The sequence below is a fragment of the Rutilus rutilus genome (assembly GCF_951802725.1).
Source record: "Rutilus rutilus genome assembly, chromosome: 1".
NCBI lineage: Eukaryota > Metazoa > Chordata > Actinopteri > Cypriniformes > Leuciscidae > Rutilus > Rutilus rutilus.
Genome location: NC_140209.1, coordinates 4,040,345 through 4,056,442, shown reverse-complemented (window position 1 = coordinate 4,056,442; position 16,098 = coordinate 4,040,345). Strand labels below are relative to the sequence as shown.

Sequence of the window (16,098 nt, the reverse complement as noted above, 5' to 3'; positions counted from 1 at the left end):
GAAACAACGGAAAAATACCATTTTCAGGGTTCCCACTCTAAACCAAATGTCAAATTCCCTGACTTTTCCCTGACTTTCACTGACTAAAAAGATTAATTTCCATGACCTATAATGAACGGAGCACCGAGCTGTTTTGTTTTGTAGGAAAGCCTTACTTTAAAGTGAACTTCGTTTTGTATAAATTGTATCTTAATTATAATATATTTTTCATCAACCAATTGCCTGCATTTAATAAATGAGAAGCAAATGTACAGCAGACAATCAAATCAAAGTCCGTATTATTATTTTTGCAAAGGTCCCCTCAGGGGCTCCGTAGATCGGTATAGAAAAATTACATTTTGATAAATGGAAACTAAAATTGAAAGCAACAAACTAAATTCCCTGATATTCCATGAGTTGGACAAAAAATATATAAAATTCCCTGACTTTCAATGTCTGGAATAGACCTTTTAAAATTCCATGACATTCCAGAAATTCCATGACCCATGGGAACCCTGTATTTTAGAGTGTGAACGCAGCGGCGAACACACAGGATTTGCAATTAAAGGATATGGCGCGCCAGATGGCACAGGGAAACAGCGTGCTGAAGGTGGCGAATGAAGCCGGCATCCTCAGGAGCTTATCCTGCTGAAAGGCGTTTCGACGGCAGCGAGTGCTTCTATTCTGGAGGTCAGCGAAGTGGAGAAGTCCCTGAAGGAGTAAAAATCTGGAGCACCTAGGCGAGGCCCGGCAATATATAGCCTCTGACCACGCCCATACTGGCGGGCTCTGAAACGCCAGGGCGCCAGGCGTCCTGATTGGTTCTCGCGTCAAAGCTGCCTCGCCATAGGTTTGAGCAGTTGCCGTTTTGCCGTTTGCCAGTGCAGTTTGTGCATATTTTCTGCCTTTTCGGCAGCCGCAACTGGAAGTCATTAAAACACGGCAAAAAAGACGGGAGTGGAGAGAGATGTTTCTTCAGGCTCCGCAGCCCGGCCAAGCACCAAGAAAAGCTCCAAAAATATGTCACCCAACAGCATCATATTATGAGTTAAAACGGGAACGAAAATTTGTTACCAAATGGAAAGATGAATTCGACTGGGTTATTTATGAAGACGGAGAGATGTTCTGTGGCGTCTGTCGGCGGCAACCCAACCTGGCTGACAAGTAAGTGACGTTAGCTTAGGGCTGCACGATAATGGCTAAAATGATAATCACGATTATTTTGCTCAAAATTATAATCGCGATAATTATTCACGATTATTCTCATTTGAGAATCTACATAGAAAGAGAAGAGTCAGTTAACGGTTTTGCACAAGTATTTGCGCAAAATCCAAGCAGATTTGGTTTACACGAATTTTCCCAGCAAAGTGAGTAAACATAATAACATGCCAAATTGGCCAGTGATTTGACAGAGATACCCGCCAAAGTTCATTTTTAGCCGCATTTGGCGGGTGTTAATTTCAAACCATCAGACTTCATTTAACCAACTGCTACAACTTCCTCAGACAGCAAGTCAATACAAATGGCATGATTTAACGTTAAAGCATTTTGTGATACGTCTTCAAATTTGTGATGCGTCTTCTAAGCGACACATTTCGGTTGAAAATGAGACAAAGTAAAGATCCAGATCGCTCAGCAAATTCGTACTGCAGAGAAAAATAGTCTAACGTTAACTTACTTGCTGATACACACTGAAAACGGGCAGTGGCTGTCGTTTTCAACTGATTCACGACACATCTTGAAAACTGGTAAAAACTTAAACTTCAAAAAATAGAACAGTGAAACTCATTTAGAAACAGATTTAGTCACACAAACAGCACAAGTGGCTTGTGAAGAAACAGACTGGCTGTATAACAATTTCAAGCAAAAAGAATATCGCTGTGGAGATCAGTGCTTTTCCCGCAGTGTAGAGCGCGCGCGCGCTGGGTTGCCAGATTGCACCGACTAAGTAAAACACGGAGGGCATAAAATGTAAGAGAAAAGCTCTGTTTGGATAATTCGGGAGATTTAAGCTATTCAGATCTGGCAACCACAAACATCAGTGCTAGTGGGGACTTGTTTACAATGCAAGATAATGCAAATGTCTAATAAAAAAGCGTTTTCAGGATAAAAAACGAGCGGGCAAATATCGCGACGATTTTTAAAAATTAATCGAGAGAGGCAGATATCGTTATCGCGATTAAAATACGATTAATCGTGCAGCCCTAGCTAGTTAGCGTCGGCAGCCGTGTATTGTAAACAAGCATTAACAGCATTTGTATTGGTTAAATGTACATAGTTAAATATTATGTTCAGATGTAAAGTAGCTACACGTTTTAAATGATCCCTTGGTAAATCAGCCTCTGCTGGATAGAAAGTGGCAAAATCCATTGTTATGTCCATTGTTACAGTAAGTCTAGCTGTAGTTTGCAAATACTGAGGCTACCTACCGAATTTGAGTTAGCCAATGTCGCTAGCAATGCAAGCTAACACCGTGTCCTAACTACACGCGACGCGGCATGCGATAAAAGGTATCTTTTCCATGTTAATCAGAGTTTTTGTCCTAACCAGGCGCGACACGCGACGTTTCTAATTTTAGAAAACGGTTTCTATTTTTCTGCGACGTCGCGCTGGAACATCAAACACAAAGTGTGGCAATGATAATCTCAGGTACTGTTTATGTGATTTATTTAATTTTAAAAGCGTGAAATGTGACTTTGAATATCATTTAGTGCTCCAGCTTTGTAGCTGAAAAAGCAACAATGGATAATTCACCTCAGATCTTGAAATTAAACAAATGGAAACATGAACGTTCAAACTGTGAACAAACAAGTGTATTCTTTGACAAAGGTTGTTTTAGTAACTCAGTAGCCTATGTATTTTTTAAATGGTATAATATTTGTGAATTAGATTATGTAGCTACTTATCCATTTTCTTGCGAGTGCCGTCAAGATTATTTTATCGCGTCGCGTGTAGTTAGGACACAGTGTAACGTTAGTTTGTTATTAGCTGTATATAAAATTTCACTGGGTCTTGCAGTTTGGAAATTACTGAAATTATTATGAAATTATTCATAATAATTAATTTTTTACTGAAATTATTATGAAAGGTTATGTTCTACTAGCCATTTGCCTACTTTAGCAAGTCACAGTATTTCCAAGCCCTGATAAATGTACGTACTGTAACTGAGATGACGGTAGGGGTGTAACGGTACGCAAAAAATCACGGTTCTGTACGTACCTCGGTTTTAAAGTCACGGTTCGGTTCATTTTCGGTACAGTAAGGGAAAGAAATGCAAACATTAAACTGCAGGTTTTTTATTACTATAATTTTTTTTTTTAACAATTTATATTAATATATAAAATAAAAAAAGAATAAGAAATAAAATACTGCTGCAAAGTTCTCCACTAAATAAAATACTCTCAGTCTCAAACCAATATCACATAATAAAATATAATGAAAAATATAAATAAATAACTATGATTACAGTGCAGCATTACCAATCCCAGCTTGTAGGCCTGCTCATATTTAAAACATATATACATATATAACTTTTCCAAAGTGTAAAGGGTGGCTTTTCAAGCTCCGGCTTGTCCATACTGTCTATGGGCTTGTCTGCATTGGCCATGACGCTAGCTAGCGAGAGGCTGGGCTAAAGTGTGCCGTGTATGTTGTTGTACAGCGCGGTGTGTGATTTTTTTTTTTTTTTTTTTTTCGCCCTGTAGTCGATTTCATTGGTTTAGGTTACAGTGACGACGGGTAAAACTTTAGAATCAGCTGCAGGGCGGGATTTGCGCTGAACGCGGAGACTTCCGTCACTTAATATGTTCGTGTGGAAACACGAAAATGTACCTATGTTCCGCACACAAAATATTGCATTCGGTCATTCGGTACACACGTGCACCGAACCGAAAGCCCTGTACCGAAACGGTCCGGTACGAATACACGTACCGTTACACCCCTAGATGACGCAGTAAATAATTCCTCTTTTAAGTAATGAAGCCCCTGTTCAAGTGTTGAGCATTAAATTAACTGCATGGTCTGAATGTTACCAAGGGATCTTGGGACGAAGCTGCAAAACAGTACATAACAGAAAGTGTTTAATACTGCAGAAATTGTGTAAATGTTTAACAAGCAAGCATGGCAAGCATGGAAAGGAACCCCAAACAAACCATCACCAACTGTCGTTGGAAGAGCGAAACAAGTCACTGGGTATCTCAAGAACCTGCATTTAATCTACACTTCATGTGTGACACACTGGATCATCTAGCTCTTTTGAGCAAAGAGTTCCAGAAAGACAACAACACGGTATGTCAAGCGGTTGAAAGCCTGGAGACATGTTACTGGAACCTGACAGCACTCAAGACAGAAATGGGTCCACAGATGGCCAAAGTCTACGAGGCAGTGAAGACTAATGGAGAACACAGAGGAGTGCAGTTCCACGTTCGACATACAGTTCCAAGCTTGGAAGCGGAACGAGCTGCAGTGATTGGTAAGGAGAAATGTAGTGTTAGTTACATTATAGATTGGTGCTGTGTAATTTAATGTATTGGCAATAACGTAACTCAAATGATTATGTTTTGATCCAAACAGATGCCATCATCTTTCACTTAGAGGAGAAGCTGAGGGACCTACAAAGGGGAAGTCCAGTCAGTAAATTTAAGGCCTTTGATCCCTCTTGCTGGCCCAAATGGGATAGGTCAGATTCAGGGAGAGTGGTCAGGAAGACCGACTAGTCACTTCAGTGTCCTCCTGTGTAGGGAGGGCATAAGCACAGAAGATGTCATGTCCAACTTTCAAGACTACAAGGTCTTTGCCCAGGGGAGAACAGCTGTTCCAATGAGGGACACATTCTTAAATATTCTGAAGTCAGGTGTGTGTACTACTGTAAGAATTTGACACAAAAACTGTAGGGGTTCCTTCTCAATAGCCTTTTCTATATCTAACACCTCCTGGTGGCAGGGTAGTGTCAACAGTTAAGGTATGCTTAAACAGTATAAGGGCTCTGACATAGTCGACGCGAGCAACGCGAGCAAGCAACGCAAGAGACGCGAGCAACGCGCTCCCTTTCATAGTCAAAACAGTGGACGCAAGCAGACGCAAGCGTCACTTCCGATGAGTGAAATGCAATACACCGCTCACGCAACAGGGGGTAGTAGAGTCATAGTAGTAGCTCTGAACGCCCGTCTATTTCGCTTCAAACGCTCGCTTTCGCTTTGGACGCGTGAATGGATTCAAACGAACAGCGATACATGCGAATTTGACGCTCTATTCGCGTTTGGTGTGAACACAGCATAATAACAGGCTGCGATGTCAAGATTGCAATGCTGGAAATGTGTGTGACGTGTCAGAGAGAGAGAGAGAGAGAGGCACGGGCGCGATCGAACAGTAGAAACATAAAAACATACTCCCTCATTTTTTTCATACAGGACATCATTAAAACTGCAAAGTGTTTAACGTTAGCCTACTTATATTTATGTAAAACATACATAACAATGCGTAGTATTGCGTGCATCGGCGCGTCGCGTATCAAAAACTAGGACGACACATTTGGCTACGCATCGACGCATAATGGCGGCTGAAGCGTAGCGATGCGTAGCATTGTGGACGCGTATGCGTACCAATGCGTTGACTATGTAAGAGCCCTAAGTAAGACAAGGAAAACGTAGTGCCATTCAGTACGGTTGCTGTCATCAGAATGAAAGACCGATAAAATATAACCTTATATTTTCAGATGAGAGATGTGAACGCTTCAGGAGTTTGGTGACACTCCTGAAAATTTACTTGGTCCTGCCAGTCAGCACAGCTGTGTGTGAGAGAGGGTTCTCAGCCATGAAACGGATCAAGTTTGACTGGAGGACTCAGCTCAGTCCAGCTTCATAGGCTGCTATTTCTGTCAGTAGAGGGCCCAAAGTTGCAAGACTTTGATGCTGGATTGGTGGTGGACCTGCAGCCAAAGGCAGCGGCGCCCAGGATTTAACCCCTGGAAACAAGGCGTCAGTTCGAAGATACAGAGGATGAATAGTGTTCCAGTTATATGACTTGCATAGAGCCTGCATAAGGGTTCCCACTCTAAACCAAATGTCAAATTCCCAGATTTTTCCCTAACTTTCACTGACTAAAAAGATGAATTTCCATGACCTATAATGAACGGCAAAACAGGCTGCTGTTTTGCGGAGCACCAAGCTGTTTTGTTTTGTAGAAAACCCTTCTTTAAAGTGAAAAATTGTATCTTAATTTTAATTAAAATGATCATACATTTTATCAACCAATTGCCTGTATTTAATAAATGAGAAGCAAATATATAGCAGACAATATAATCATGGAGGCGCCGGCACGGTCACTTGCATTGCACGTGAACTGGAGCGCATCACATCATAAATTAACCGAAACTCTGTGTATGCCTCACATACATGAGAAATACATCTGAAGAAATGTCTTTAAACGAAACAATTCAAAACGAAAAGAAATAAGCTACTCTCTGATTATGTAATCCATGATGTGGGACCTGATATTCATTTATGTGATATTCATGCTTTTTTTCTTACAGTAAAGCACAGTCCACAAACAACCTCCCTATAATAAGACAAATATCTCTGGAGGCTCCAAACACACTCTCATCTCGTCCCTTTTCCCACATTTGTAGTAATGACACTATTATTATTATATATATAACCAAACCGGACATTTTAACACGTGCGCACGTGAAAGTCCGTATTATTATTTTTTTGCAAAGGTCCCCTCAGGGGCTCCGTAGAAAGATGTGTGAAACAGTGCGATCAAAAAATTGGTATAGAAAAATTACATTTTGATAAATGGAAACTAAAATTTGAAGCAACAAACTAAATTCCCTGATATTCCATGACTTGGACAAAAAATATATAAAATTCCCTGACTTTCAATGTCTGGAATAGACCTTTTAAAATTCCATGACATTCCAGAAATTCCATGACCCGTGGGAACCCTGGGTCAGATAGTTTTATTTTTTACACCAAGAGTCACCAAGAGTCACCACTACCTCTGGTGATACACTACTTTGTATTATGGAGTCTGGAGATCCTTTTACTGTTCCTTTCTACTTCTACAAATTCCTTTCTACTGTTTCAACTGAATTGTATTAATATTGATAGTGTTTGGATGCTTTTAATTGTTTTTTTCAAATTCTGCATTAGCAAAACAAAAAAATAAATGATATTATAAATCTTTACCCGGACAAGTGACTTTTGTGCATGGACAAGTGAAACATAAATTTACTTGTCCGAAGGACAAGTGCCTCAAAAAGTTAATGTCAAGTCCTGTGAATAATTCAGCATTTTGAACGAATTGGCCGAGTCAAAGATTCAATGACCCATTCATAAACATCTGTATCATTCTTGAAAGAATCAGTTGTTTGAACGAATCGTTTGAATGAATGACTCAATGACTCGCTCATTAAGACGGTCTCCTGCCGCCTCCTACTGGCGGTTTACTTTCATGTTTAAAAGTAGCATTCTTTATAACATTTCTTATTTGGGTAGTTGACAAATGGCCAAGAAAAAGTACTTTTTTTGTAAAACATAACTTTTTAAGAAAATATACATATATTCATGGAGTATGAAAACTGCAGTTTCAGAAAATAGTAGTGGTCACTCATTTTGTCAATGACTTCACATATTTTTTTCACGTTTTCACTCAACAGTACTGTAAATGTGTCCTATGGTGTGACATTTAAAAAGTACTAAGAAATTATATTAAATAACATAAAAAAAATACTTGAGACAGAATTGTTCACATTATTAAAACATTATTTTCTTAAAGTGATATTTATTTTACATGAAAGTACTAATTAGAATCATTTTCAACATGGATAGATGAACCTGATAAACTTTTCCCTACAAATGTCAATAAAACTTTTTCGCCAACCTTACAAAACTGTTTGAAATTGTACCTATTTAAGAGGAGATATTATTGTAACTCCCCTAATGTCAAACTTGACTCTTTTTTTAAAGATATTTTAAAATAAGTATATTTTTCTGTTGTTTTATGTTTGTCACACCATAGGACAAAACGTCACACTAAAGGACAAAGATAAAAAGTGGATAAAAGTGCATAAAAAAGAATCAGAATATACAGTGTTTATTGTAACAATAATAAAGGAGGACATTTTTTTTTTTTTTTTTTGAAACTTTATATATTTGTTTTAAAAGCTTCTTAAGGAGGTCTTGTCCTATGGTGTGACATCTGTGTCCTATGGTGTGACAGGCCAAAGTGTCACACCAAAGGACATTTCCTTTGACATTTTCTGTCACACCAAAGGACATTTGAGCTTTTGTTGCAGTTAATAACCATGCTAATACTAGCTGAACTGTTATTAGCAATTGGCATGATACATTTGCATAATATTACATAGTCCTGCTGTCAAAAATACAAATTTTAATTAAAAATTCAATTTAGGAGTGTCACACTAAAGGACAAAAAAACTTAACAACTTCAGTGGTCTGAAAACATAGTTAAATATTTGAACAATTCTGAGAGAAATACTTGCCATGTGCACTGCTCATGAGCTTCATAGGGGTCTTCAGTCACATGACCTTGAATGGGGTCTTTCAACTAAATTTAGTTGTCCATGATATTGCCCAACTTAATATCAGATTATTGCATAACACCAAAGGACATTTTTTTCTGTGACAAACTTTATAAAATTCCTACACTTTTAGAAATGTATGTATAGGAAAAGTGATGGCCATATATTGAAATAGACACTTGCACAATTATGCCAGGAGTGTTCATTAGGATGTTTTTATTTTCTTCATTTATAAAAGTTAATATTTATGAAATAATGTTGTCTACCATCACACCATAGGACGATTTTGAGATTTGGCTCAAAGTTGTACAAAAATAAAAAATAACTCGGGTATTTAAACAACAAATTCATGTAAAACAAGAAAATGTTTAACCATTTACAGTATTCTAAATGATGAAAATGTGAAATAAATTATTTTTTATCTTCTGTGACGGTGAAAAAGCCACGTCACGTCAACTACCCATATGTATATTAAAAAATATTTAAATATATAGTATATTATTATAGTATCTTATTAGGCTATTCTAATTTAATCTATTGATCAAATTTTAAAACTTAGAACTAAAGATGAAGCATACCGTTAATAAGATTTGGGGGGGGGGGGGGCCCTTTAAAGGTGCAGATGAGACAATATGCTTATTAAAAAATATATCAGAGCTGATTGAACACAGATGTATGGAAGAGGATTAGGGCCAGGCAATAATAAAAAAAATAAAACCATCTCAAGATTAATGTCATTATAATGCGAGTTTAAACTCGTTAAATTTCAAGAGAAAAAGTCGAAATACAATCTTGAGAATAAACTCATTACATTTCGAGAATAAAGTCGTTGTGTTTCGAGAAAAAAAGTCGAAATGAAAATGTAGAATATCATGTAGCCCAAATGTTCTCGAAATTTAACGAGTTTTTTCTCGAAACACAATGACTTTATTCTCGAAATTTAATGAGTTTATTCTCAAGATTGTATTTCGAGTTTTTTTTCTTGAAATTGAACGAGTTTAATCTCATTATAATGACTTTAATCTCGAGATGGTTTTATTTTTTTATTATTGCCTGGCCCTAATCCTCTTCCATACAGAGGAGAATATTTCTTCAGAATAAATTATATTTACAGCACACAGCTTTACTACACAACTTCCCTTTACCGACCATTTGTTAAAACAGAAACTTTTGCAGCCATGTCATAGTTGAACTGTTTATCTAAAAGTGCTGAAGTGCTTGAATGTTTCTAACATGAATGTTCTTCAGCCTCATGAATGAATGAAGAATAAACACCAACCTCTTTGTTCTTCAGGATCTTCAGTGTGTTTCATTCTGCAGGGTTCTGGATCACTCATGTTCTCTCTGTCCTCTTTAATAAACTCAGTCTTTGCAGATTTCAGCTCTTCCTGATGCTCGTCTTCACTTGTAGCTGATGGGAATTTACAGCATTTATTCCTGAATTACTGTGGGCGGAGCTTCACTGATGATGTAATTACAGAGGGAGGATCTTCTCTGATGATGAATTACAGTGGGAGGGGCTGATCTGCCAAAATCAAAAATATCAATTATGTTTTTTCCCAAAAAATTTTTTTTTTTTTATAATACATGACACTAAGCATTTATGTCTGTCTATCTAGGCCTATTCATTAGACATCCATCTATTTGTATTGCTAATCCTAACATTATTCTGCTTCTTCGTTAAAGCTACACTGTGTAACTTTTTTAGTTGATTCTTAGCAAAAAACACTTAGTTCTTTCAAAAATATATGTGTTCATTAATGTATAATTACTTCTTTCAAGTAATAAAGTATTCTCGTAAGTTTATAATCTGCCATTGAAAGTACATATGGGTAAGGGGTTCAAATGCCGGTCGCCATGTTGCCCCTCCATCTTGAAACTACATTGGCCAAAGAGGGACATACAAGCTTCGCCTTTCGCGTTTTTACACGCAGTGGCACAGTGACGAATGTGAGAGGGAGATTACTCGCGACTGCCGGCAGATTTGAAATAATACAGCCACCGTAGGAGTTAAAACGCCTTTGGAAGGGGAGGAGCTAGAAAGTAATATTCAGTTGGTAGTCATATACAATTTCACCACTAGATGGGAGCAAATCCCACACAGTGTAGCTTTAAAATCAGGTATCTAGAAATATAGAAAATAATATAAATAATTTAAGTTCTTACAAATATAAATAATGGTAAGAAAAACAGTTAAAATCATAAACAGAAATAAACGTATAGCCTAGTAGGCAACAAATCCCCTCAGTCTGCTGACACCAATAAAATTAGCTTTAAGTGTCAATTTACAGGAGATCTGAAGACATCAGCATAATAAATGAGAAAACAGGAACTATTGTCATGAAATAAAGAGTGTTTTCAGCAGATCTGTTAATATTGATGAGCCTCAGACTATCAACACTCATTCAACAAGCCATTCAGGATCATCAGCAGATCATCTCACTTTATTCTGAGTGTTTGCTGTTAGAAACACATTGTTTGAGTCAGGATACATGATAAAAGCCTGTAAAACTGCTCTATTGAAAGACAATACTGTTATTTCTCACAATATAACCACCAAAATAAGTGATAAATCACCAATAATAAAACAAAATAATTAAATAAATAACATCTTCAGGCAAATAACTACAACACCATAGAATCTAATCAGTGAATCTAATTTGACTTTAACTATTAATAGCAATAAAGTAATTCCATCATTATTAACATGTTACATTGTACAGAAACTGACAATGATCATAAAACTCTTAAAAATGAAGAAAATGTAATGTTTCCTGTGTCAAACTTCATTAATATTTGTCTATATTCCCATGCATGTATAGATTTGATATTTCCCACGTTCATTACTCAATACAGGGGCAATATAAAGTGTCTACATCAAATTTAATAAGTAAATGTAATCTGCCAAAGATCAAATGTCGACAAAGAAATAAAGGTAAACATGAAAACGGCAACAGAAACACTTGAGATAAATTACCTTCACAGATCTCAAACTTTAACTTGACATTCAGTAACAGTTCTCACTCCAAACATCGAGACAATCACACAAACGAACACAAACTCGCTCAGGTCTGAATGAACTCAACATATTCTCCTCATGCTCGCTGCTGCTGCACTAAATGTTTATTTCAGAAGGAAGACGCCAGAAAAGACGCACAAGTATCGCTGTGATCGATGAAAACAATCCAGAAATGAGCCTGTCGCTTAATCAAACTGTATAAAGTGTGTGTGATGGTTGTGTAAATATGAGAAATACCGTGAACTGCTCTCCTCACCTCAGAAGACTCGACGCTGCGTCCCAAATCGCAAACTATCCGCCCTAAACAGTCTTAGAAAACAGAATTAGTACATCCCAGATCGTAGTATGATGGTTACAAAGATACGGCTAATATTGCCCACAACCCATCGCGGGTTGGCCGAGGATTCGGTTAGAACTACAAACACGAGTGAAAAAGTGCTAAAAAACTACAAACATGGAGAATGCGCGAGTCTGGCGATTAATTATCAAACCTGACAAATGTATTTATTCAGTGTTGTCTACATTATATTGCATCTGCAGAAGCATTGTGAACTTTTGTAAAGATACGTTTAGCCATTAACTTTTAAATGAAAATGTTCAACAATGGTAATAAACTCGAGATTTTCCTCCCTCAGCGCAGGTCATTGTTCATTCAAATGCTAATTGCTAATGAGGCAGGAATGAGGCACATTAAATCCTAATTCTAACATGGAGACAGTAATCATTTCAGTTTATTTTGTAGAAACTGTGTTGAATTGTTCTGACTTCATGAAGCCTCGTGGTGTAAATGAAACATCAAACTGACTAGAACAAGTAGGCTACACTTAACCAAATAGCAAAGGACAAAGAAAAAAAATACTCATTGCCCTTAAACTTTAATAATAATAATAATAATAATAATTTGTGACATTTATATAGCACTTTTCTGGGTACTCAAAGCGCTTTACATGAAGGGGAATATCTCCTCAACCACCACCAATGTGCAGCTCCACCTGGATGATGCGACGACAGCCATTTTGTGCCAGAACGCCCACCACACACACACACACACACACACACACACACACACACACACACGTGATGCAAGAGTAGTTTGATTTCTAACATTATTCTCTCAACAGACATTTAAGTCGATAGTCTGGCGTTATAATTGATTTGCTTTTGGTGTACTGTGGAGTGGGTAAAACTGTTTTTAATGGCAGACTAGTAGTTACCGTTGACTCGCGCTAGCCTAGCACTGGCGAACTAAGCAACTGGAAGGACTGGATGAACATTTTTAAAAACAGTCTCCACTGATAAATAACACCCTGGCTAACTTGGAAATGAGGTCCGATGTCCAAAATCCTGAACCACCCCTTTAAGAATGTTACTTTAAAAGAAGATTGTTCTTTACTCAAATTAATTCCTTGCTTCTTTTTAAAACTGGCATTGTAGTCGATGAATATTGTTGCCTCTATTGTAGGTTGTTGTGAATAAAAGCATCGGCTAAATGTAAGTTTATTTAGATTCATAACATTTCTGTAGATAAGCAGCAAACACATCATCATATCAATCAATAGCCTATTGTAAACAGGACTTAACGCGGACACAAACAGTTTTATTACTTTTAAACCAGGAACACCAGCAACCTTCAGATGTCATTGTTGTGTCTCTATATGAATAAAGGGATGTGTCATGGAGAACGGGGAATGACGACACACAGCGATAATCAACTTCTCCTCCATGTTGCCGCTGATCAAGATATCAGGAGGAAGAGCGCATTGTTTACACATTCATATGTGCATTAATTAGCTAATGATTGCTTTGAAGAAATTATCAATAAAGCATTAAAAAGTCACACTTTAAATGCACTTTGCATGCTCATCATATGCGTTGAATGGGTGAACAAAACTGTATTTTAACTGTCATTGTATTAAATGTAGACTATGAAGATGTTTTTAAGTTTACACAAACGTATTGTAATAAACTTTTTCCCAGACTGAGAAATCATGGCTTATGAAAAGTGCATTTAAAGTAAGACTTTTTAAATGTCACATGATTTCAGCTCAGTAATCCTCCTCAGTTTCGCAGACAGTCGGAAACATACGTCGAAATCTTGCTTTGCCTACTTTTCACACCGATCGGCTGTCGCTCGGCGTTTTTCGCTTGATATTTGCATAAATTTGCATAAAATCTGCCCACCCTTTTTGACGCTCTCGGCCGCTCTTAACCGTCCGCTGTCAATCCCACAATGCACTGCGCGAGCGTGAAGCTCGACTTCCATAGGAATGAATTGAAAACGCTCGCTCCGCTCTGTGCCAGTGGACTCGCACCGTTAGGGAAGAGAGACCGCTCATGGCAGGTTAGATGAGCTGTTTCTCTCCGTCCAGCTCCCGTGAGGCTTCCATTCCTCCCTGACCTCCGCGCTGAGCTCGAGAAGGCATGGAAGAACCCGTATTCAGATAGTAGGAAATTACAGTAACAGAGACTGTTTTGTCTTTACAGCAGCTCTAGAATAAAGTTATTGTCCAGCTAAAGTTAGTTTTTGATTAATTCACTTTGGTCGCAACGATCATTAGTTATTAACTTAGGGGCCACTAACACAACACCGTTTTAACAGGAAATTCTACACAGACTTTAAACGCGAAACCTGTGAGAACGCTGATGGCGTGCACATGCGTTTCACAAGTTCAGTCTATTGGTTTGCGCATATGAATTTATGTGTGCAGGTTTGTAATTCCCTACAAACCAAGCCTTCAAAAACTACTTGTCTGGCCTTAACATTTTTGATACAGAATTTTATCACTTCGGGGTAGATACGTGAACCGAATTTTCCCGACGACGCTTCATCTGTAGAGTGGTAAAGGGATCCTCCACAGGGAGAGACTAGTTGGCACTAGTTGTCCAGGCGCAGGTCCTTCATCAGATCTGGATACGGCCTGGATCCGGCAGGCTGTGGGAAAACCTCGGGATAAACACAGACACTAAAATTAGCGTAGATGCCATTCTTCTTATGATGTAACGAGTACATCAGGATTTATGGGAAGTGTTCCCGGTTCCAGCTGACCTAATCTATGCAGCCTAACATTGGATTATAGAAGTCTATAATGTATTATGTGAATGCTAGGTCAGAGAGATGTGTCTTTAGTCTAGCTTTGAACTGACAGAGTGTGTCTGCTTCCCGGACAATGGTAGTGTTATGGAAAATTTTGATTTTCATTGATTTACAGTATTGATTTTCATTTACTTTCAATAAGACATTGAAATGACTCTTTGCTGGACTGCATGTGGTCTGCCAATATGACAAATGTGTGTGTGTGTGTGTGTGTGTGTGTGTTTAAACACTGGGAAACAGGTGAGACATCAGGAGGAGGCAGATTGAAAAGGGACCTCTGACCCCTAGAGGCCGTCTAATTTAGAACTTTTGAGTTTGTAAGAATTAACTCAGCAGGATTAGACCACTAGCAGAGAAACTTTCCCTTGTTTTGATAAGGGCCTGTAAGCAGAAGACCTTGAAAGCAGTATAAAGACTCCTCTGCCCTCACTCTCGTCGTCGCACTTGTTTCACAGACTGTACTGGTGACTTCTGTGTGGCAACTGGGCCTTCTTGTAAGAATAAAATACTTTTTAATGATCATTTGAATTTCAGAGTGTCTCTTACGCAGTTGATGATTGTTTAATGAATTTTTGCCACAACATTAGGAAGACTGTTCCAAAGTTTTGGTGCTAAATAGGAGAAGGATCTACCGCCAGCAATCGATTTTGATATTCTAGGTATTATCAACTGGCCGGAATTTTGAGATCGCAGTAGACGTGAAGCACTATAATGCGTTAAGAGCTTCCTCAAGTACTGCGGAGCTAAACCATTTAGTGCTTTGTAAGTGATCAGCAATATTTTAAAATGTATGCTATGTTTAATAGGGAGCCAGTGCAGTGTTGACAGAACTGGGCTAATATGGTCATACTTCCTGGTTCTGGTAAGATCTCGAGCTGCTGAGTTTTGGACCAGCTGTAGTTTGTTTATTAAGCGTGCAGGGCAACCACCCAGTAGAGCATTACAATAATCTAGCCCATGAACGCATGAACTAATTGTTCCGCATTTGTCATTGAGAGCATATGGTTTAATTCAGATATATTTTTAAGATGGAAAAATGCGTTTTTTTGTCAATGAGAGTATATGACGAAATTTATATATTTTTAAGATGGAAAAATGCGGTTTTACAGATACTAGACACGTGACTGTCAAATGAAAGATTGGTATCAAAGAGCACACCCAGGTTCCTAACCGACGACGAGGACTTAACAGAGCAGCCATCGAGTGTTAGGGCCTGCTCACATATCGCATCTTTTGCGCGCGCAAGTTCGTTATTTCAAATGTAGGCGCGCGGTATGCATGCTCATAATGAAAGCGACGCGGTCGCGGTGCGACGCGCTCGTTTTTTCCAAGCGCGTCCGCACTGCATCGAGATAAAAAACATCTCAACTTTTCAGAATGCCGCAAGCGCACCGCAGGTCACGTGACAAGAACCAAGCTTAGCAATGACAGACGCCTCCGGAGCGCAACCACCCGAGCGCTTTT

General features: G+C 38.3%; 1 protein-coding gene across 1 annotated transcript in view; it reads right to left on the bottom strand.

Moving 5' to 3' along the window:
• Positions 1 to 11,885, bottom strand: part of LOC311299321 (uncharacterized protein) — a gene marked incomplete at its 3' end in the record, with an annotated part of 76,289 nt that extends 64,404 nt beyond the window's left edge. Inside the window, exons 1-2 of the mRNA XM_084422834.1 lie at positions 11,797 to 11,885; positions 9,801 to 10,046 (exon numbers count right to left, since the gene is read on the bottom strand). Coding sequence (XP_084278960.1) covers positions 9,801 to 9,858 — 58 coding nt within the window. The 5' untranslated portion in view covers positions 9,859 to 10,046; positions 11,797 to 11,885. The remainder of the gene's footprint in view (positions 1 to 9,800; positions 10,047 to 11,796) is intronic.
• Between the last annotated feature and the right edge of the window lie 4,213 nt (positions 11,886 to 16,098).